This window comes from Henckelia pumila, chromosome 4 (assembly GCF_033568475.1).
Source record: "Henckelia pumila isolate YLH828 chromosome 4, ASM3356847v2, whole genome shotgun sequence".
In the NCBI taxonomy this organism is placed as follows: domain Eukaryota; kingdom Viridiplantae; phylum Streptophyta; class Magnoliopsida; order Lamiales; family Gesneriaceae; genus Henckelia; species Henckelia pumila.
In genome coordinates, this window is record NC_133123.1 from 130,386,540 (window position 1) to 130,409,603 (window position 23,064).

The following is a 23,064-nucleotide window of genomic DNA, read 5'->3' on the forward strand; positions in this document are numbered from 1 at the left end:
TATGTATGTCTTATTATCCACTGAAGCGTTATGCAGTCGAAATTTTAATTATTAATTAATGTTGAAGATTTTGACTATCTTATATTTAATATAATGAATTATTGTAAGCAATAGTTAAACATGATGTTGTATTCCTTATTTTAAAATCTATATATCTATACTATATTATAATAGTTTAAATCTTAGACTAACCGATTTTGATGTGTCGAATCACACAAAAAATTCTTTCCATTTTTTTAAAGCCTAAAAATTCTTTCCATTTTACTCATAAATTTAACACACATCTCTTTTATGTTAGATCTTAAATTACTAAATTATCCTCGCTTTTTTTTAACAGACTTATCTCTTTTTATCTTTATCTCTTTTTTCAAATTTCATCATTTATCAATTCCTATTAAATTATTTACAAAATTTTTTTACAACTTCTCTCTAATTTATGTATCAAATTATCAAGCACATAAATATCATGTGTCACGGTCGCTAATATATATTATATTGCACACGCTTTGCGGTCATTAGTTTGGATACTATTTTTATTTTTTTTGTTAAAAATTAAAATATATAAAATTCAGTTAATAAAATTATATTTATTGTATTTTATGAAATATATTTATTGAATATAAAAAATGCATTATATGTAAATTATATAAAAATATAATTATATGAAATATATAAATAATAGTTGAGATATGTGAATTCAGTGTATAGTTTATAAAAGAGTTGATTGAAGTTTTTATTATAGTGGAGAGTTGAATTGAATTAGTTTTTTTTTTTTTTTTTTTTTGATGTGGTGTTGATGTAATATAGTGGAAGACCACAGAAGAGTGGTTGTGTGACTTTTACTGCTGTGAACGCCTTTAGACTTTTGCACTGTCTTTGTCCATCCTTAGATTTCACTTGATGTCATACAACCTTAACATTTAGGGCATATTTGATATGTGAAAATGAGATGTGAATGAAATGTCATTCACATTTCATTTCTTACACCAGTGCTTGATATGACATTTGAATGAGCTCATTCAAGCCATTCCCATCCTTATTAGCTTAACTAATAATAATAATAATAATTTTTTATTGAAATAAAATTATTTTAAAAAATAAAAATACTAATAATAATAAAATTAAGATTAATAGTTATATTAGTTTTATGATTACAGTAATTGTATAATAATTAATATAGTATTAATATCTATAAATTTAATTATTTAATAATAATGATGCTGATAATAATAATAATAATAATTTTTAGTTATTATTTTGAGTTTTAGTTAAGAAATTATTTCATAATTAAAAATAATTTTATTTCATTCTTGTTTCGTTTTTCTGGTACAAATCATTTGAATAAAATAGATCTATCATTCCATTTATATTCTTATTCAATTCCAAAATTGATCTCATTACTATGTTATTTCATTCTAGTATAACAGTCATTAAACCACCTTAAGAGCAGATAAAAACATATATCAATAGAAAACTAGTGTGTAAAAAAAAAGACATTGAAGTATGTTCGCAATTGGAATTCTAATAATAATAATAGCGCGGCATACACACACTTGCAAAATTTGCTCTAAATTGATCGAGTCCTTTCACTTTGTTTTTATTTGGCTTTCCATCTTGATGACAAGGTATTGTACTTAAAGATTATGCTACGTGTACAATGAGGCTTATGCATTGAGTTACAAAGTGCATTTTTACAAAAATATTCTAAATATATTTTTGAAAGATTTTTTCTAAATCAAGTGTATGGATAATTTTGTAATTTCAAATGCAATTTGTAACCCAATTTGTAACTCTCATTGTACATATAACATTATTATGTACTTAAAGACCTTTAATCTATATTAAGTGTTTATTCTATAATAATAATAATAATAATAATAATAATAATAATAATAATAATAATAATAATAATAATAATAATAATAATAATAATAATAGTAATATATTTAAAAATAAAAATTAAATTTTAATTTCACATATGATTATCTATTGGACTATCCTTGTGATTACATAATATTTGCCATTTTTTTTATGTGGTTCTTGCTAGACTAGGGCAAAAGACAATTCTAATTTCTACATATAATATTAATATGGTACAAGACAAGGGGACAAAACTACTAGACTGATCAAAAATTGCACTCTAAAGACACATTTTTTAAGGGAGATGGCACTACTAACAAAAGTTTTCTAAATTATTGGAATATTAGATGCTAGAAAGAAAACATAAAAATAACCATCTCCCTTCGTATTCTCGTGGTTGTCACGTACTCTTCCATCACATCCCTATAATTACTTGGACTATTTATAATAAAAACAATAATTTTGGTCACGTATGTTTTTGTACGTGATTTTGATAATTTAAGTTGTTAAATTTCGATCATTATTTGTTATCTTCAATTTTTTTCGATTGCAGTAATTTTTCCGAAGTTACTCAACACTCTTTATGAGAGTTGACAAAAATTGATATATGTGAGAGTAAAACCCACTTTTGACAACATATAATAGTAAAATTACAAAGAGATAAACGTAAAACATATAAATTATAGTTTTTTTTTTCATGCTTAAAATTTTCAAATACTTTTTATTTCATTGCTAAAAGCGTCAAGTATTTCGCTCAGTACCTCGTTATAAAACATGTAATCAAAACTAAAATTCAATTCAATTTCGAAATTGGTAGACTCGATCCATATCTTACCAGAAAACCCATTCTCACAATTGAGTGGGTCGGTTTGAGGAGGATACTTAAATATCATCACACCCCACTAAGAAGCCGACCCCTCCGAAAAGCACCTTTATTCCCCTCATAGTTCTCTTAATACTGATAAAAAGGTTTTCAAAAAATTTCATCCCAAAAAACACCAAAAATATTTAAAAAATAAAAACCGGATCGGCTTATATCCAATCAGACACCAAACTTCAAATTTTGGGATGAGGTCTCGGACCCGAGAACTAATCGTAGAGGACCCTCTTTATAAAAAAGCAAAGACAAAAAACAAGTTGCTACTATCTATTCTAAGTGGTCACAACTGCACTTCCCAACTCCCTTCAACTTCCAAAAACGTGGCTTCAAAGCCTACAAAATTCTATAGCACCCACTAAACAAGACGAAAGTTGATTCTTGAGCTCAACCTTTTGTCAAAGTTTGTACTCCAACTTCACTTCATTCTATCCCAATTTCAAAGCCTATTGCATGCGCATGTTATTTATTGGAAGAGGCCAAGTTGTCTGGTGTCTTTTCTTAAATCCCTATAATAAGCCAGTTTCGGGACAAAATATATCTTGGGCTGATCATGGAGTTGCTGGGATATTTCGTGGTGTTTTTCGGTATCCCTTTATGTTTTTCTGCTCTTACAGCTCAATGCAGGCCTATGGAGTACTCGGAACTAATGAACTATCGCGAAGTTTCTCATATTTCGGTGTCGCCTTCTCCTGCGCCAGAGGCAGCTGCTTCTGCACCGGCATCAAGCGAAAATTCGCTGGATTCGGTGCAAGTTTTCAGTGTGTTATCATATGGTGCTGTAGGAGATGGTGAAACAGATGATACACAAGCATTTAAAACCGCTTGGGATTCCGCTTGCCAATACGAAAATCCGGCAGTCTTTCTTGTTCCTAAGCACTATAACTTCATGATACAGTCTGCAATCTTCACTGGTCCTTGTAAAAGTTATCTTGTTTTTCAGGTAATGCTCACATTTTCTCTAGTCTAATGTTATATAATTTTTCCTATAAATGAAATTACTTCAGCTTAACATTCTCTTGGAAAATATCGGCGTTTTTTTTTATTTCGTTATAAAATGCAAGATCGAAGGAAGTATGATGCCACCAGATGGACCTGATTCATGGCCTGCTAAACTCAGCAGGCGACAATGGCTCGTTTTTTATCGAATCAACGGAATGTCAATGCAAGGAGGTGGACTCATAGATGGCAGAGGAGAAAAGTGGTGGGGTCTTCCTTGCAAACCTCACAAAGTAACTTCATTGTCTTGCTTAGAAATTCTGATAAATTTATCAATCTTTTCTTTATGATAACTTACTATATGTTACAATTTAACAGGGCGTAAATGGTTCGACTTTGCCCGGTCCTTGTGACAGTCCAGTTGTAAGTCTAGGACAGAAACATATTCTGTTAAAAAAGAAAAATCAGATCACAGTCCATACTATTTTCGAGCATTTTCAAACATTTTCTCAACAAAGTAGTTGTGTTTACTGATTATAGGCCATAAGGTTCTTTTGGAGCTCAAATTTGACAGTACAAGGCATTAAAATCAAGAACAGCCCGCAGTTCAATTTTCGTTTCGACAACTGCCACGACGTTTACATCGATTCTCTATACGTAAAAGCTCCTTCTGGAAGTCCCAACACGGATGGGATTCATATAGAGAACACCAATAATGTCAAAATACATAATTCAGTCATTTCTAATGGTAAATTTCTTGAAATTTTTGTAAGGCTATAATCCATTTTCATCAATTTCTATTTGGGTTTTTGCAATTTATTTAAAATATATTTGCTCTATTGCATAGGGGATGACTGTGTATCCATTGGAGCTGGTTCTTTTAATGTAGATATAAAGAACATAACTTGTGGCCCTAGCCATGGAATAAGGTACATTCCTTTGACATTTCTTGATGTATCTCCCTCTGTTTTATGAAACTGTCACTTTTTGCAATACCCCAAACATACAATCTTTTAACCTTACTTGACACTATAGCCACCACAGTTTTTTTCTTGAGAACATAGAGTTTGTGTACAAAAGTTGCCTTTATCTTGTGGGCAGGGGACCAGCGGTCCCGAAAAGTCTAACTCTCCCTGCATGATCATTTCAACGCAAAACAATGATCCCGTCTATGGTCCCAACTCCCCAACAATATGAATGGATACTTCTATAGACTAGGTTAGCCATGCCGGGGCTCATCGTGCAACGTCTCGCTTACATTGTCTATGACAACGTAGACCATTAAAAACTAACATAATGACACAAGTTTGATTGTTTTTTAACTTTTATTACCATATGATATATGCAGCATTGGCAGTCTTGGGATCAGGAACTCGAGGGCATGTGTTTCGAACATCACGGTAACTGACTCAACTATCAAGCACTCCGACAATGGGGTCAGGATCAAGACATGGCAGGGCGGATTCGGAGCTGTGTCAAATGTTAAGTTCAACAACATCCATATGGACACGGTTCGGAATCCGATCATCATCGACCAATACTACTGCGACACGAAGAAATGCTTGAATCAGACTCCTGCAGTTTATATCAGGGACATTTCATACTCCAGCATCAAGGGAACTTATGATGTTAGAAGCCCACCGATGCATTTAGCCTGCAGTGACTCTATACCGTGCACGAATCTTTCGATTTCGGACATCGAACTCTTCCCTGCTCAGGGACAGAGATTCTTGGATCCATTTTGCTGGAATGCTTATGGAGATATTAAGACAATTACAGTTCCACCAGTTTTTTGTTTGTTGGAGGGATCTCCACAGTCTTTACCTGCTAATGATGTTGATAAATGCTGAAATATATTTTCTTAGGATCATAATATATAATAATATAGTTATGGCAAACTTGTATCTTATGGCTTGGAGCAATTGGTTGGAATGAGAACATTTTTTACCACAACAATAAGCTAGCCCTTATGGAGGAAAAAAAACTTAATATTGGTTGTTTTTTTTTTAAAAAAAATTGTAATTTAGGTCATGCATGTTTGTCACTTCACAATTTCGGTTCTCTATGTTTTCAGATTTCAGTTGTAATCTTGTATGTTTCGATTTTTGAAAATTTTAGTATTTTTTCTTTGAAAATTTTTATATGATACTATACATGTTTGCTCCACATTAGCAATGAATTGTCATATCAGCGCCAGAAAAAATAACTAAAATTGACAAAAGAGCAAAGATAGTGGACTGAAACTGAAATCATAAAGCATAAAAAATCGAAATCGCAAAGTGATAAACATATCGGACCATAAAAATTAATTTTTCTTTTTTTTATACATAAAATTCAATCGATAACTATTATTGATTGTGTACTTACGAAGAAATATTCTTAATCATCATCGCAGGAATTAATATTTTTATCAAACTGGAGTCTATTCATTTCTTTCTATTTTTGTTAGATGTTGGTGCTCCCTAAAAATGTAGGTTTATGTCTTCGTTATCACATCGAGATTTGTCCGGTTTAACTGGTTAGAGTGATTTGCAAAACTGTGCATCAATATAAAAATTTACATAATATACACCGAATAGAGGCTACATGTTGCATTATTGTGAAAAGAAAATAATAATAATAATAATAATATTCCCAATTTATTCGAATCTTGAACAAAATCCCGAATACATCTAACGTACGATTCTTGACATCAAATAAGTGGAAGGTCCAGAGTTTCATTCGAGGGGTTGCGGCGGTGGGGTATTTAGCTAAGGCCACGCACAAATATATAATATTAATATATGCTTTAAAAAATAGATAATATAATATAATAATAATAATAATAATATTATTATTATTATTATTATTATTATTATTATTAAGTGGGGAATGGGAATGGCAATGGCGTGGGTTTGTCAAGATAAGGGCCGGTGCACGAGATGCATTCCACTCCGTTGCCAAATCTAATCAGTTGACCTTTACAAGCTCTTGCGATCCACGTTCTCAATTGATTGGTGTCATTCACTCAACATATAAAATTTAACGGTCACACTGAGTTAATTTTATTGGTTAGATTTTTAATTGAATCACCAAAAAAATATTATATTTTGTTGGTTCCAGGTGCGGCATCACGACATAAAAATTATGAAAATTGAAAAATAAAATAGACACCAAGATTTACGTGGAAAACCCCCAAAAATTATTAGGGTAAAAACCACGGGTAAAACCAAAAGATTCCACTATAATATTTGAAGAATTGCAACCTCTCTCTGTGTTTCCAAAGAGACACTCACTCTCTTAATACAGGAGAAAACCTATATCACAAATATATATAGAAACACACTCAAATGTATTGAATGTTATTTAAGGAAGAGAACTCATAATGGGATGATCTTCATTCCAAGAGAATGTACATATTTATAGGTGCAATCCCTCGGTTATAAATGAGAAGGAAAATTCTACATTGAATTTTTCTTCTTTTTTATACCCACAAGTGTAATGCATCAAACCACTTGCTGCCACCTTCTGCCACATGCTGCCAACACTTCTTTTGTTTATTATTTTATTAATTGCTGACATTTCTCTCACTTGGAGATTTGATTGAGAATCAAACACATCTCCACGCAACCTTTCAATCTTGTCATTCCCGCTGCTTACGTTCCTACAAGGCCACTTGAAGATCTACACCATTCAAACTTCTCCGTGCTCACTGGCTTGGTCAGAATATCAGCAATGTTATCCTTCGTATGGATCTTCTGCATATCCACATTTTCTTCCTCTACTACTTCCCGAACAAAGTGAAATTGAACTCCAATGTGTTTAGTCCTGGACTGAAAGGCTGGATTTCTTACAATGTGCAAGACACTCTAACTATCACAAAACAAAGAAATCTTTTCTTGTTTGTGCCCAAGCTCCTCCAATAACCTTTTAATCCATATTGCCTCCTTGCAAGCTTGAGTAGCTGCAATGCATTCTGCCTCCGTTGTAGATAATGCCACAACTGTTTGCAGTTTTGAAACCCAGCTGACTGCACCTCCTGAAATTGTAAACACATAACCTGTAGTAGATTTTCTTTTATCTGAATCACCTGCATAGTCTGAATCCACATAGCCCCTGAGTGTAAAATCCGATCCTCCAAAACATAATGCAGCATCCGAGGTACCCTTAATGTATCTAAGGATCCTCTTAACTGTGCTCCAATGCTCTTGTCCAAGATTCGTCATATATCGACTGACTGCTCCCACTGCTTGTACAATCTCTGGTCTTGTACAAATCATAGCGAACATCAAACTTCCCACTGCTGATGCATACGGTACTCAAGACATCTCCATCCTCTCTGCTTCACTGCTAGGAGACATCGTAGAGGATAACTTGAAGTTAATAGGAAGAGGGGTAGAAATTGGCTTACTATCTTGAATGTTAAAGCGCTGCAAGACTTTCTTCAAATAATTTTCTGGGAAAGCCAAATCTTCTTATTACTTCTGTCTCGGTGAACTTGCATCCCTAGAATCTTGTTTGCCGGTCCCAAGTCCTTCATATCAAATTCCCTAGCCAACTGTGCCTTTAATTCTTGGACCCGAATCTTTGTTGGGGCCTGCTACCAACATGTCGTCCACGTACAACAGCAAAATAATATAATCATCACCAGACCTCTTGAAATACGTACAAGGGTCTGCACTGAGTCTGTTGTACCCAAGGCTCATGATATAGGAATCAACTCTCTTGTACAAATACCTCGGCGCCTCTTTGAGACCGTACAGAGATTTGTTCAACCTGCAAACCAAGTTCTCTTTGCCTTTTTCTGCAAAACTTTCTGGCTGGAGCATATAGATTTCTTCTTCAAGATCGCCATGAAAAAATACCGTTTTCACATCTAGTTGTTCTAGATATAGGTCAAACACCACACACATTGGCAATACTACTCTGACTATTGAAAGTCGAACCACAGGAGAAAATTCTCATTGGAGCCAATACCTTTTTTTGAGCGTATCCTTTGACAACCAATCTTGCACGATATCGCTCCACTTAGTTATTGCCATCACGCTTGATCTTATAGACTCATCTGTTACCGATAGCTTTCCTCCCTCATGGTATGTTCCTGTCCAATGCTTCCAATTCTTCCTGCATCGCTGGTGGTCTTCTCTCTCGAGTTGACTGCCTCACTTTGGAAATCTCTGACTCAACTTGTTCTTGTTCCTCATGCTCTAGTACTGCTCCACAAGAAACTTGATCTTCGTCTGTCTTATTTTCCACCTGAATGATAGTAGTTTCTGAATTCAGTGTGTCTTTGTCTCCCTTCACTTTATCTTCCTCTAAGATAATATCTCTGCTAATGATAAGCTTGTGGACAGTGGGATCCCATAAGCGAATCCCTTTTACTCCATCAGCATAGCCCAAGAAGATACACTTTCTGGATTTAGAATCCAACTTTGATCTTTCTTGCTCATTGTACATAACGTACACCGGACTTCCAAATGTATGTAGCCAAGAATAATCAGCTGGCTTGACAGTCCACACCTCCATCGGAGTCTTCAAATCAATCGCCACTGAAGGAGAACAATTGATGATATAAGAAGCAGTTTTGACTGCTTCTGCCCAAAATGACTTGGCTAGACCCGCAGTACTCAACATGGCTCTTGTTCTGTCCAACAAAGTTGTGTTCATCCGCTCTGCCACTCCATTCTGCTGAGGCATGTAAGCCATCATGAACTGTTTTTTGATGCCCTCATGCTGGCAAAATGCATCAAACTCATCACTGGTATATTCTCCTCCATTGTCAGTCCTCAAACACTTGATTTTCTTGTCAGAACCAAGTTCAACTCGCGCTTTGAAAACTTTGAAGACTTCGAAAACATCTGATTTCTTCTTGATTGGATACACCCAACATTTTCTAGAGAAATCATCAATAAACGAGACAAAATATCTCACTCCTCCTAGGGATACCACCGGTGCTAGCCAAACATCAGAATGAATCATCTCCAATATTCCTTTGCTCTTGGCAGTAGATGTGCCAAACTTTAATCTGTGTTGTTTACTGGTAACACAATGCTCACAAAAGGGTAAAGTCACTTTTGTAAGCCCCGACAACAGCTTCCGTTCAGAAAGAATCTTCATTCTTCGTTCTGACATATGCCCGAGCTTTCTATGCCACAACACTGTTGATTCTTCTCTCGAACCAATTGATGCAATTGCTAGTTCCGCCTCTTTGTGTGTTTCCCCCAACAATACATACAGATTTGCAGCTACCTTTTCCACCTTCATAACCACAAGCGCGCCTTTCAAAATCTTCATGATCTCTTTCTCGACACGGGTTTTGCACCCAATATCATCCAATTGCCCCAAAGACAAAAGATTATTTGTCAGGCCCTTCACATGTCGTACCTCCTATATGGTGCGAATAGTGCCATCAAACATTTTGATTTTGATGGTACCGATCCCAGCGAGTTCGAAGGCATGATCATTTCCCATGAATACAGATCCATCTGAGACTGGTTCATACTGATTGAACCATTCTCTCCTTGACGTCATATGCCACGTCGCTCCTGAATCCATAATTCATGCATCACAAAATTTGTGTTTGCCTTCCGCAACTGTTGCTGCTTCGCTGAATAATATTTCACCACTTTCTGAAGTACTGGCCACATTTCCTTGAGAACCCTATTTGATGCTCTTCGTACACTCTCTCTTGAAGTGCCCTTTACCGCCACATTTAAAGCATTAAATATTCTTTTTCTTACTTTTTGACTTGGATCTACCATATCTGTGGCTCCCACTGGAGTCACGCTCCGTCAATCTTCTTCTCGATATCGGTAAAGCCTCTGCTTGCTTCGACGTTGCCAACCTATCTTCCTTGTTCCTTCGACGACTCTCTTCTCCAAGAACCGCAGTTAAAACGTCGTCAAAATTTAAATTATCCGAAAGAACATTGTTGGTAACATTGATGATGAGCTGATCGTATGAATCTGGTAGACTTTGAAGTAGAAGCTCCGCACGTTCTTTTTCCTATATTTTATGCCTCATAGATATGAGCCGAAAAAATAGAGTATTCAATGTATTGATATGGTCGGTCATCGATGAGGATTCCGTCATTCGAAGAGTATAAAACTTTCTCTTTAGGAAAATTTTGTTGTGCAGTGACTTGACCTCGTACAGTTTTGCCAAAGTATCCCAAATAACTTTTGCGCTTTTTATTTCAGAGATACTTGATAAAACTTCATCCGCTATAGCCAAGTGCAAATTGGCAACAACTCTGATACCACTTGTTGGTCTTATTGAACTTTTCTATCTCGTATTTTGCCGTCATCTTGACTACAAGAATCTTGCCTTATAAAATCTTCAAAAAATCTTTTCTGATGTGGAAGATCAGTCACAGCTGCAACCACAGAGCATACTCAGAATTTTAAGAAATTTTATGTCAAGGCTCTGATACCACTTTTGATCGTCCGTGACGTCCGCCGGTATATCTCCAATAGCTTCCAAGCAACGCTCCTTTGTCAGAATTTCTTGCACCTTCAATTTCCACAGCAAAAAATTGTTCCCATTGAACTTTTCTATCTCGTATTTTGCCTTCATCTTGACTACAAGAATCCTGCCTTATAAAATTTTCAAAAAAATCTTTTCTGATGTGGAAGATCAGTCACAGCTGCAACCACAGAGCATACTCAGAATTTTAAGAAATTTTATACTAAGGCTCTGATACCACTTATTGGTCCCAGGTGCGGCATTACGAGATAGAAACTATGGAAATTGAAGAATAAAATAGACACCAAGATTTACGTGGAAAACCCTTAAAAATTATTAGGGTAAAAACCACGGGTAAGACCAAAAGATTCCACTATAATATTTCGAGAATTACAACATCTCTCTGTGTTTCCAAAGAGACACTCACTTTCTTAATACATGATAAAACCTATCTCACAAATATATATAAAAACACACTCAAATGTATTAAATGTTATTTAAGAAAGAGAACTCAGAATGAGATGATATTCATTCTAAGAGAATGTACATATTTATAGGTGCAATCCCTCGGTTATAAATGAGAAGGAAAATTCTACATAGAATTTTCCTTCTTTTTTGTACGCACAAGTGTAATGCATCAAACCACTTGCTGCCACCTTTTGCCACATGCTGTCAACACTTCTTTTGTTTATTATTTTATTAATTGTTGTCAATATTGTACGTAAAAATGTTATTATTCACCATTATTATGAATCAAATTAAGTTGTTAAATGTATAAATTTGTGAGATTGTTTCACAAAAAATATATTTATTATTAATTTACATTTTTTTCCAATTAAAAGGAAAAATCGTTATAATTTGATCTCCAAGTCCATGTCTCGTCCAAACATAAGTGTAATATCAATTGTATTATTAGTAGGGTTGTCAAACGAGCTAGCCGCCCCAACTCGTTTGGGTTGGATCCGTTTAAGCTCGTTTCCAAACGGCATTAAAACCCGGCCCAACCCGGCCCGCCACGCCGTGGGCTGTGGGTTAGGTGAGTCAATATGCCGATTTTTTTTAAAAATTAAAAATAATACAAAATAAAAAAAAATAAGTATTTGAGATTGGAAACTTATATTAACAATGTTAGATAATAAAACATAATAAATATCACAATAAAACTCATATAAAATTTTGATGTTAACTATTATATTTATATAAAAAATTAATTATCCAAATAATATGAATTACAAAAATAGATATTTAATCTTAAAAACTGATAATGTAAGATGACAAAAATACATCAAATACTAGGTTTAATTTTTTTAAAAAAACATATAATTTAAAATAAGTGTTTTTATGCTATAATTTTTTTTATAAAAATGAAATATTTTATTTTATTAAAAAACTAACGTGCCGACCCGCCTCGTAATGGCGAATCCAGGATTCTTAAACTACCCAAAATAAAATTTTAAACTCTAGAATTGTTTAATCTTTTGAATCGAACCACCCAAACTAATATCAAATTAATCCAAAATTTTTCAAAATTAATAAATAAATAAAATTTCAGGCCACCCGGGCTAAAGCCGGGGTTGCCACTACACCGTCTATAAGTGGCTCCACCCCGCCCCAACTCATCGCCCGTTCTGGGTTGCCTCCAAATGAGTCAGTAAACCATAACCTAACCCACAAGTTTTTTTTTTTTTTTTTTATGGCGGAATGGGTTGTCCCCACGGAATTGACCGGTTTTGACTGCGCTAATTATAAGTATCAACATTTGTAATTATTTTTAATATGAAACTAAATAAACGGAGTTTTAATTTGGAATTATCTTATTTTATATCGACATTGATATTTATTATGTATGTTAACCATACGTGTTATTTTAAAACGGTGTTTCGATAATATTGTTCATTTTTTATTAAATCATCATATTCATAATTTTTAAATTTATTTTACGGATGTTGTAATATCATTTTCACAAACTCCGATAGATCGTATCATGACTCAATTTTGTGTAACGAATTTTCGATCCAATTTGACTTATGAAAATGATTATGTTTTTTGTCAAAATATTAATTTCATTATATATATATATATATATATATATATATATATATATATATATCTCGATCTTTCTAACAAATATTGATTGCTGAAAAAATCTAAGGAAGAAAATTTTGGTTGATATTACATAAAGTTAGTTTTAAAGTAACGGACACAACTTACTAAGAGGTGCCGGTCAAAATTATTGAACAACAAACCTAGACTTGGGATCTAATCTAGATTAGATAATAGGAGTTACATAGGAAGTTTCATGAATGAGGTATGATTCCTCATACACATGGCAAAATATGCATGGAATGTTAAGACAAAATTAGACTAAAACCATCGTTTTGAAATATCAGAATCAGAAAAGCTCATATATATTATATCATTATCATACAATAACAAAATTATAAATAGCCGGAAGAATTAGGGGTGTAAACGAATCGAGTCGATTTGCGAGCTTTTCGAGTCGGCTTAACAAATATTTAATTCGTATTCGAACTTATCAAACTCGAGCCAAATCAGAACATCTTCGAACTTTTTTCGAGCCGAGGTCGAGCAAAAATTATTTTGATCGATAGTTCGCAAATAGTTCACGAGTTTTAATATTTTATTAATATAATATAATGATATAATAAATATATATACATTTCGAACTTTTTCGAACATTTCGAGCTTTTCGAACCATATATATGAGCAATATAGTTCACGAATATGTTCGAATATTTCAAGCCGAACTCGAACTTCATTTCGAACCGAGCTCGAGCCAAAATATTTGAAATTTTCGAGTTTCGAATCGATCTCGAACTCGAATATACTTAATTCGAGCCAAATTCGAGTCTTAAATTTTTTTCATTATTCAGCTCGATTTAGTTCGTTTTCACCCCTAAAAATAATAGTCTAAATTCATAATAATATCCATAATAATTGATGTTCTCGTAAATGTACATGTGTAATTGAGAAATCTTTAACGTTTTTGTTATGAAGATGGAATTCAAAATAAAATACAAATTTAATATTATTTGGATGGCGTAGAAACCTGAAATCGCTTGCACACCAGGTAAAATTTCAAAATCTAACACAATAACTTATAAATCGAACTATTCAAGTATTCGCACCAGATAAGTCGTCTATAAAAGTGTTGCCTGAATACATCAACACTATTTATTAAACATTTACCTTATTTCACAAAATCTTGAATTTAAATTTATTTAACAATCTCACGCGCCTAGTTTGGCCGGTGTACCACTAATCTTCGATAAAATTAATTGTATACGTTAGTCAAAATTTATGACCGATTTTTTGAGCAAAAGGACACGTTGCAGCCCCTTTGTGGGTCCCACCTATGTTCCACGTGTCTATCTATTTTTTGTATTTTAGGGACAGTTGATCGGTAACGGTTGCCTTATCACAAAACATATATGAAAATCTAACGGTTTTATTTTTGACAAAACGATATTTGAATCGATGGCGATGTGAAAGATCACTACTTTTATCCACGTATCTAAATATTGAATAGCAAGTATAGCACTGTTGTTTTTTTTTTTTTTGAATTGGTGAGGTGGTTGGTTTAATTTGATTTAAAATTCGATATCTGATCTTAAATTTGAAATATCGATAATAAATAAGCTATAAATCAATGTGACATTATCGTTATACAACTCATTATTATAAACAATGGTCCGAGTTGATCGGAGAACGATTTATAGTATAACTCATTTCAATTCGGAACCGATTATTAAGTCTATTATGCATGAGTCGACGATCAAATTGAATACGATGGTCTAATTCAATTGGATTGATTTTTAGAAACATGATTCCGAATCATTCCACGTTGTCCGGAATTATTGAGCTACAATTATTATGAGAAAATTATTTTATTGTAATATACTTTTTTAATCTTTTTAAATGCTTAAAATTTATTATTTTATGTGGAAAAAATGTGGTAAATTGATATTAAATGGTTTATAAATTAATGAATCTTCATGACATTTCCCCAGCACTTTCTTTGAAAGGACATTGTGTTACAATAAGTTTTTTTTTTTTTTAAATAAAATTTAATCGTTTGAGTACATTATTTGATAAAGAAATTAACTTAATGATTCAAAATATACTCAAGGTAATATTTTTCATTACGAAAATCCAAAATATCAAGATTTTCCCAAAATACTCTCTATCAATTTTGATTTAAAATAATTATATTTTATTGTAGATTTTTTTTAAGTGGAATTTTTTAAAAATAAAATATTAATAACCAGTAAATTTAACCGGATATGAAAATCGGTATAGTGAAAAATAAAGAATAAAAATTTAAAATATACAATCAATATATTATTTATCGAAAATTAATAAATAAATAATTGAACTAAGGAAAAATTTGTGATAAATCCCCAACAACTAACACATATATCTCGTCAGTCCCTGTTTCAGAAAATCTTTGTTCTCAATCCCTGACAAAAGCCTGTTCTTTGTTTCAACTCACTATTTTGGCCAATTTACCAAAATGTCCCTAAAATCATTTAATACCCAACACTACCCCTTACTCTTAATTTTTCAAATAAAGAAAAAACCAGAAAATAGGGATGATCGATAGTTTTCCTCCCTCACCCAACCGATTCTTCTTGCAGAAAAGTAGTGATCTTTGGCGACAAGGTTTTCAGCTCAGAAAATGGCACCGATGACGAGACGAAGCAGACATTCAAAAAATAAGTTAGTTGAAGGAGCTTGTGGAGTGAGGAAGAAAAAGAAATCGGGCACTGTGAAGAAGCCGAAGAAATAAAAAATAGGTGAACCCTATTTTTCATTTTTGAAATCGACCACTATATATGATTTGTCTCAAGTAACTGAGAAAATTTATCGTTTAGAAAAATAATTTTGGTCTTCATTGTATGAATTTTTAATATTTATGTGTTTTTATTATTTTTAGGGTTATGTAGTTCATATGTGTTGCTACCGTTCTTGTTTGCATATATTTGTCAAAATATTCGCATCATTATTCATAAGTTTCATATTTATTTTTGACAGTTCCTCAGTTTAAATATTTTATCCCCAATTTGTTGGATTTTGTTCTTGAATTTGTTTTTGAAGTATATCTTGGTGTAGAAGGATCAATTTTTGTAAATGAATGTTATATTGTTTTGAAATATGATGGTTTTGATTTTTTTTAATACATATTCGATAGTGTTATCTTGTTGAAGACAAATGAAAAATTTATGTACATAAGTACCCAATTATTCCCAAATTTGAAGTTTTTGATATTTTTCATGCAATATTCCTTTCTGTTATTTTTATAATGAAAATATTTTGTAATGATTTTGAAATATTAGAAATGGCCGATGAGGAGGAAATATGTGATGATGTTGAGTCGATGAAAAGTGGCAAGGTAATATTTACCCGATGTTTTCCTACTTATTGTAAAAAAAATTATGGAGGAGTTGAAGCTGGTTATAGGAAATGAACAATTGAGTAGAATAAAAGATATTCCAGTTGGTAAATGGATAAACATGCCAGTTCTACCTGTGAGTAGTGGCCAAGTAGAATTTCTTTTTAAAAAATTTGATAGGACTTCATGCTCGTTCATTGTTGGTGGTGATATTTCCATTTCTTTCACTTCAAGAGACTTCTCCATCGTGCTTGGTTTGAATCATAGAGGACAACAAGTTGATTTGGACCTCAAGTTGTTGGAAAACCGTGTTCAGATCAATTGAATCGATACCCGGTGCAGCGGAAGTTTAAAAATTTTATTTTTCTTTGATATGAAACAATTTCATATCATGGGTATCAAAACGTTTAACGATTAAATCACACAAGTAAAATAAATAATAATTAATTAAATATTTTACCTCCAATCTCGAAGCGAGATTATGGACACCAACAGAATTTAATCTGCTCTTCTTGTATATCCCGGGAACCGATGGCGTCACGATCAATCACCGAAATAAGGTCCACGAACAGAAAACAGAAACCTTCTGATTGACTGCACTAGAAATCAATCAGAAGTTTTGCGTAGAGAATAAACAGATATGATTTGTTAATTCAGAATTGTAATTTTTTCACAAAAATCACAAGTCTGAATTTTCTCCGGGAGGGACAAGGATTTCGAAAAACCCTTAGAATATTTATATTGTAATTTCGAAAATTATAAGACACAAAGTGTTTGATTTTCGAACCCAACACCTCTATTTATAGATAATTTCTAGTTATAATTGTATCACGACTCTAACTCCTTAAAGCCCACAATCCATAACTTAAGCCCAACAAGCCAAGCCCGTTGTTATAGAAATTAATATAAAATTCATCGTGACTCCGATTGATAAACTGATTTCACCAATGTGCACAGAAACCATTTCTGCATCTTTTAGAGTCAAGATAATTTTTCTGAATCCGAATTCAGTGATTTCCAAAAATGCCCATCACTATGTCATTTTAGGAAACACTCCCTTTAGTTGAGAAATCCAATTTCTCTTTTATTAAATTTAACTCTTTAAATTTAACTATCTCTACGAGGTTTTAGTAATCCATTACTTGTGTAACCCTCAATGGTTCAGGAATACAGCTAGCCGTGGGCTCACAACTCCTTGTGACTCGAAACAACAATTTCCGACTTACCCATCGAATCATGGTAAGAGCGTCTAGCAACATCGCCCCATGATTCCCTAGGTATTGCTGATAGTGCCTGTAAGAACCAGTAGATTTTGGTTAGCGTACAGTACGGTCCCTTCAACCAAATATCCCGATCGAATCAACAACCATTGGTACATCGAGAGTCGTTCGAGATTCGATAACTATGCATAACATCTTGGAGATCTATTAGTGACATCACATGTGTTACTAGGATAACCATTAACCTAAAACACATCATGTACTCTGGCCAGAGATTCGTCACACTAATATCTCCTCAGATCGCATAGGATATCCACACTCGCAAGTATGTGGTGAATCCTTGACAACAAAGCATTGACTCCTCTATGCGTCGTAACTGTACCCAATCCCGACACCTGATGGCCCCCATAGAGTCGGTAAACGAGTCAAAGCACAGTACTAGCATATAGAGTCTCAATGATGTTTCAAGTAATAAGGACTAATGGTGTACAACCAAAACCGCGGACTTTATCCACTCGATAAGTGATAACCACTTGGAAAGTTCGAATAGGGTAGTTCGATCATTCATCATATGAATATCCATTTGCATGCTTCGAACATCTCTATGTTCCCTACCAATGAAACGTGGTACTCTGCATCGCAAATGCTAGTCTCAAACTCGAGCGATCCTTATCCTTATTTTCGGACGGCTCAATCGACTAGGAACTGTTTAGAATATACAGTGACTATAAGATGTGTTTCATGATAGTCATCCCCATGTACTACCACATCTTACATACACTATAGTATATTCAAGGTCTTTATCAAAACAACAATAGTATATCACAATATAACAATATGAAGAAAGATAAAGTCATTGCCATTAATAAAATGTAAATTATATTAAACAAAGATTGTTTACACAAAGAGTCATAAAAGCCCTTAGCCACAAGTTGGCTATCCGGGCACCCACTCTTTCACAAGTTGGAATCGAGCTTCATGTCTCGACACTTTGGAGGGAAAATAAGCAATACTCACAGGATTGTTATCAAAGAGAAGCTTGTTTCACTTGCGAGGAGTAATGTACAAGCTGACATTGATGATTTTGTTCGAATGTTTATTTTATTCATATTTAATTCTGTAATAATCTCGACTGGTAATTACATTACTCCTGGTTTTATCTTTACTTATATTGATGAACTGAGCACATTTTTTGAGTTTGGTTGGGGAGATGCTGCGTTTCATTTTCTATATCGAGAATTAGATAATCAAGCAAGTAAATTTTATCTGGATGGTTGCACGGTGGGATTGATGGTGAGTATATAGCTATATGAGTTATTGTGCAATTAATTTGTTGAATTTGTTTACTTATATGATTTTTGGCTTAGGCTTGGTTGTATGAGAGAGTGTCGTCATTAGCTGTACCACGTGGTGTCCATATCTTTCTCCGCATGTTTCGTTTCGGAAAAAAAACAAGATCCATTTGGATGTTGTGAAAGCTGAAGCGGTTTTTGATGTCATATCTTCAACCAAGGTATCTTCAATATTACTTATCCTACTTCGAATGCTGGAGCATTATATATATATATATATATATATATATATATATATATATATAATATGCTTGGAAAACAAGGTAATTTGAGTAGCATCCTTTATTTCATGTTTTAGAAAAAAATATTCTTCATTAATTTTTTTTATTGTTGTAGATGTTGCTGCCGGTTTCGAAGGAACAAGGAGGCAGGAGAGATAATTGTGAACTCGAAAAAACTGTGAATAAACAAATGACTGAGATTAAAATGTTGAAACAAATTTGTGCACAGTTGAAACGTGAGAGAGTTTGAGCGAAAAGGAAGCTGGTTGATGCGAAAGAAAATCTGGTGTTGGAGAAAGAAGTTGCTCGAAATCGCAAAGGTAAGGATCTTGTAGTTGATAATGATCCGAGTGTTGATGACGTTGCTGATGGAATCAATGAGACCGATGAGGAAGAGGAGTTGAGTGTGAGACATGTGGTGACCTCCGGTGCTAATCTCATTTTAAGGGGTAAATTAACATTTAATCATAAAGGAATCACACTTGAACGAATAAAATCAAAGACTTAATTATTTTTTTTTGTTTTTTTAAAGGGCAGCTCACACACGGACCTTGGTCCGGACCCTGCATATAAAAATCAGTCTTCTTAAGCTATCAATTCTGAAAAATGATATAATCTATCATATAAGCTATTCAACATGATCTATAAAATTGACATGCATTTAAACATCAATCTACATAGCTGTAGTACATGAAATCTCAAGTATAAATCAATACTTGACAATAACAACAATATACAAAGGTGCTTGTTGTTCTAACATGTTTATCAAATTTATAAACTACATGTCATCTGCTTAAAAACCCGAGTCTCCACTTCTAATCTTTCAATCTCGTGCAATCCAAGCCAAGCCTGACTTGCTTATGCCCCAACCTGATGCAATGCACATATACAAACAAAGCAACAGCCGGATAACTCCGGTGAGAATAAATCTCAGTATGAACGACATGCATATACATCATTTAAGCATATTAAATCTATATGACAAATGAATCTTAAATCTCAAATCATGTAATAACAGGTAAAACATGATAGTATATTCGTTCATCTATAATAAAATAATACCAAGCATATAAACTCATTCAAATCTTGAATGTCATATACGAACATGCTAGCATTTATAAACGCATATTCTACACCATAGAAATTTCTAGGTTAATGCATAAATGCAATTCATGTGCCAAGGAATAGGCTATCAAATATGATATCAATAAATCGTAGTTCTGGGATACCGGGGAAATAAAATCTTTAACCGACCACCGACTCTTCCAATCGAGGTGGTGTTAAATATCTCAATTCCTCTGACTTTGGTGCAACTATAGTGAGTCATCTAGCTCTGGAAATAAATCTATATTTCGTGCCATGAGTCATCTGACTCTGGAAGTAAATCTACATTCCATGTCACTCAACTACAGTTCTCCAAACGTCATCTGCACTCTAAGCCTTTCAACCCTCTGTGCTTTTCAGGCTGGAGTTCAAGATGAATGCAATTTAATCTGGATGCATCAAATCACACATAAGCTAAAACAACATCTTGAACACATTAATCATATAATCATATGATCATATAATCACTCAAGGATACCGACAAATCTGTAAGCATCACATGGAATACGTAAAACATGTTCAATACAGAACATAATATAAATCAAAGAAGACAAGTAAACATTTACATAAATATTCTTGAAATTCAAGAAGATATCTATCTTGAATAATCTATCTCATTTATGCAAACGTAAACAATAGCATATATTAAACATGCATGTATGTGATTTTAGGCAACTCGATAATCAGAAATAATCTCGATTTATTCTGCTCATCTTATTAATGTCTATTCATACCTTTCCTTCTGAATCTGAGAAGCTCCAATTCTGGACAAATAACATCAAAGAACTTCTATCAAAATCTGCTCAAATCATTACAATCATTCAAGGCAAACTGGCTTCACACCTTCTTCAGTCTTTCTCGGTTCAACGGCTACCTTCTCGAGCTCGTCGACTCCAAATCGATATGTTGCAATTCAAATATGAAATGCATTGATATATACTTCAAGATGAGCTTTCAATATCATTTCATTCTTATTTAGGATCAAACAATCTAATAACTTGATCCCGTGATCGAAATTCAAACCGACGGCGTAACGGATCAAATTCGATATTTTCAAAAGCATAACATCAATCTTATTACTCATCTCAACTCAATACCAACATCAATTCATCAGCACAATTTCGAAATCCCATAGCTAAAAATTTCATAATTTCAAAAATCATTCCATAATTCAAAAACATGCTCAAACGACGATCTTTTCTCGATCCGTCTTAGATATGCTATCGTCGTATATGTTAAAACATGTTTATACAATCAAATCTTAATTCTAACAACATCATAAAATTCAAACATGGTAAAACTTCATAAAACTTACGTCAAAACGTAGCACTCGGAGCTGTGATTGCAAATATATGCTTAATCGAAAATTCTACCGGGCGGATCAAAAGATATGGAAGCTTAAAAGATCAAAAATGGACTTGGAACCCTTGTTTCCCCATTCTCTCGTTTGCTTCTGCCCAATTCTGATTCTCACGTGTAATCTGATGAAAAAGGGTTGAGAGAAGATATATATAAGCCAAATTGCAGTTTAGTCCCTGAACTTTGGCATATTTGCAAATCAATCCCCGGACAAGCGATTTAATTCAATTTCAATCCTAAATAATTTAAGAATAATTTAATTTAATTCTAAACTCTAAATATTTTCAAATTAAATATTCTCAAATTAAAATTAAATCATTTCGAATCTTATCGCATTTTAGTCCTTGAACTACTCAATATTCGCAAATTGGCCCTTGCTCGGATTTCATCCTCAAATTAAATCTGTGATATTTATAATCTTAGAATTTACATCTTAAATTACATAAATATCAATTCAAATATTTTTAATATTTTAATTTAAGAATTCCAGATATTAAAATCTTAAAATCCAAAAATCCTCAAATTAAATAGTTTTGACCCGAAATTAAAATCTCTAATTTCCATAAATTCTTAAATTCATCTTTTCACACTTATTTGGAATTTAAATCTTAAATCCCTTCATTAAAAACTTAATATTTTCGGGCCTTACAATTCCTCTCCTCTAAGGAATGATTTCGTCCTCGAAATCGCATTCGATCTTACTGCTGATTCTCGTAAGCTGTATAGCTGACTGAAGTAATACTGACTTCAATTCTCTGAGCTTTCTAGGGAGGAATGATTTCGTCCTCAAAATCGCATTCGATCTTACTGCTGATTCTCGTAAGCTGTATAGCTGACTGAAGTAATACTGACTTCAATTCTCTGAGCTTTCTAGTATCTTATTCTTCTTTCTGATCGCTTCTGCAATCATATCTATTCTCATTAACATATAATCACTGAGTCAACTTAAATCTAAGTTTCTCTTTCTCGTGATCTAACTCTGCATCAGTTAGTCGGCTTCTCTTAAAATCTTATCTGCTTCGATTTTATCTGAATTGAATGCACATACATATTCTAACTGATATTCTTCAGCCAATGCATATGGATAACAAGTCATATGTCTGACAATTAAAAATTGAGTATTAATTAATAAGCTAGATCAAATACTCACAGGGATAAATTATTGATGTACTTCTGCAATCTCTTTCTGAATCTAATGATGCTCGGGAAAGAACTTTTTTTCTGATCATTCTGTTCAGGCTTCAAAATCTATATCTATTGCTCATTTGCTAACTCT

At 33.3% G+C, this 23,064-nt stretch overlaps 1 protein-coding gene across 2 annotated transcripts; it reads left to right on the forward strand.

The window, feature by feature from the left end:
- The first annotated feature begins 3,291 nt into the window (after nt 1-3,291).
- Nucleotides 3,292-5,526, forward strand: LOC140866089 (polygalacturonase At1g48100-like). 2 transcript variants are annotated; one of them, XM_073270974.1, is made up of 7 exons: nt 3,292-3,485; nt 3,636-3,680; nt 3,802-3,969; nt 4,055-4,099; nt 4,217-4,424; nt 4,524-4,605; nt 5,025-5,526. In XM_073270974.1, exons 1-7 carry the CDS (start codon nt 3,369-3,371, stop codon nt 5,524-5,526), a joined length of 1,167 nt encoding a protein of 388 aa, XP_073127075.1. In that variant the 5' UTR covers nt 3,292-3,368. The 2 variants fall into 2 exon arrangements, with proteins under 2 accessions (XP_073127075.1, XP_073127074.1); XM_073270973.1 differs by having other exon boundaries at nt 3,292-3,680.
- Nucleotides 5,527-23,064: the final 17,538 nt, after the last annotated feature.

What these genes read in the sequence shown, in the direction of transcription:
- LOC140866089 (XM_073270973.1), top strand. Translation starts at nt 3,369, where the DNA reads ATGGAGTACTCGGAACTAATGAACTATCGCGAAGTTTCTCATATTTCG. An exon ending in GTCCTTGTGACAGTCCAGTT is followed by an intron (nt 4,100 to 4,216) that starts GTAAGTCTAGGA and finishes TACTGATTATAG; the next exon opens with GCCATAAGGTTCTTTTGGAG. An exon ending in GGCCCTAGCCATGGAATAAG is followed by an intron (nt 4,606 to 5,024) that starts GTACATTCCTTT and finishes TGATATATGCAG; the next exon opens with CATTGGCAGTCTTGGGATCA.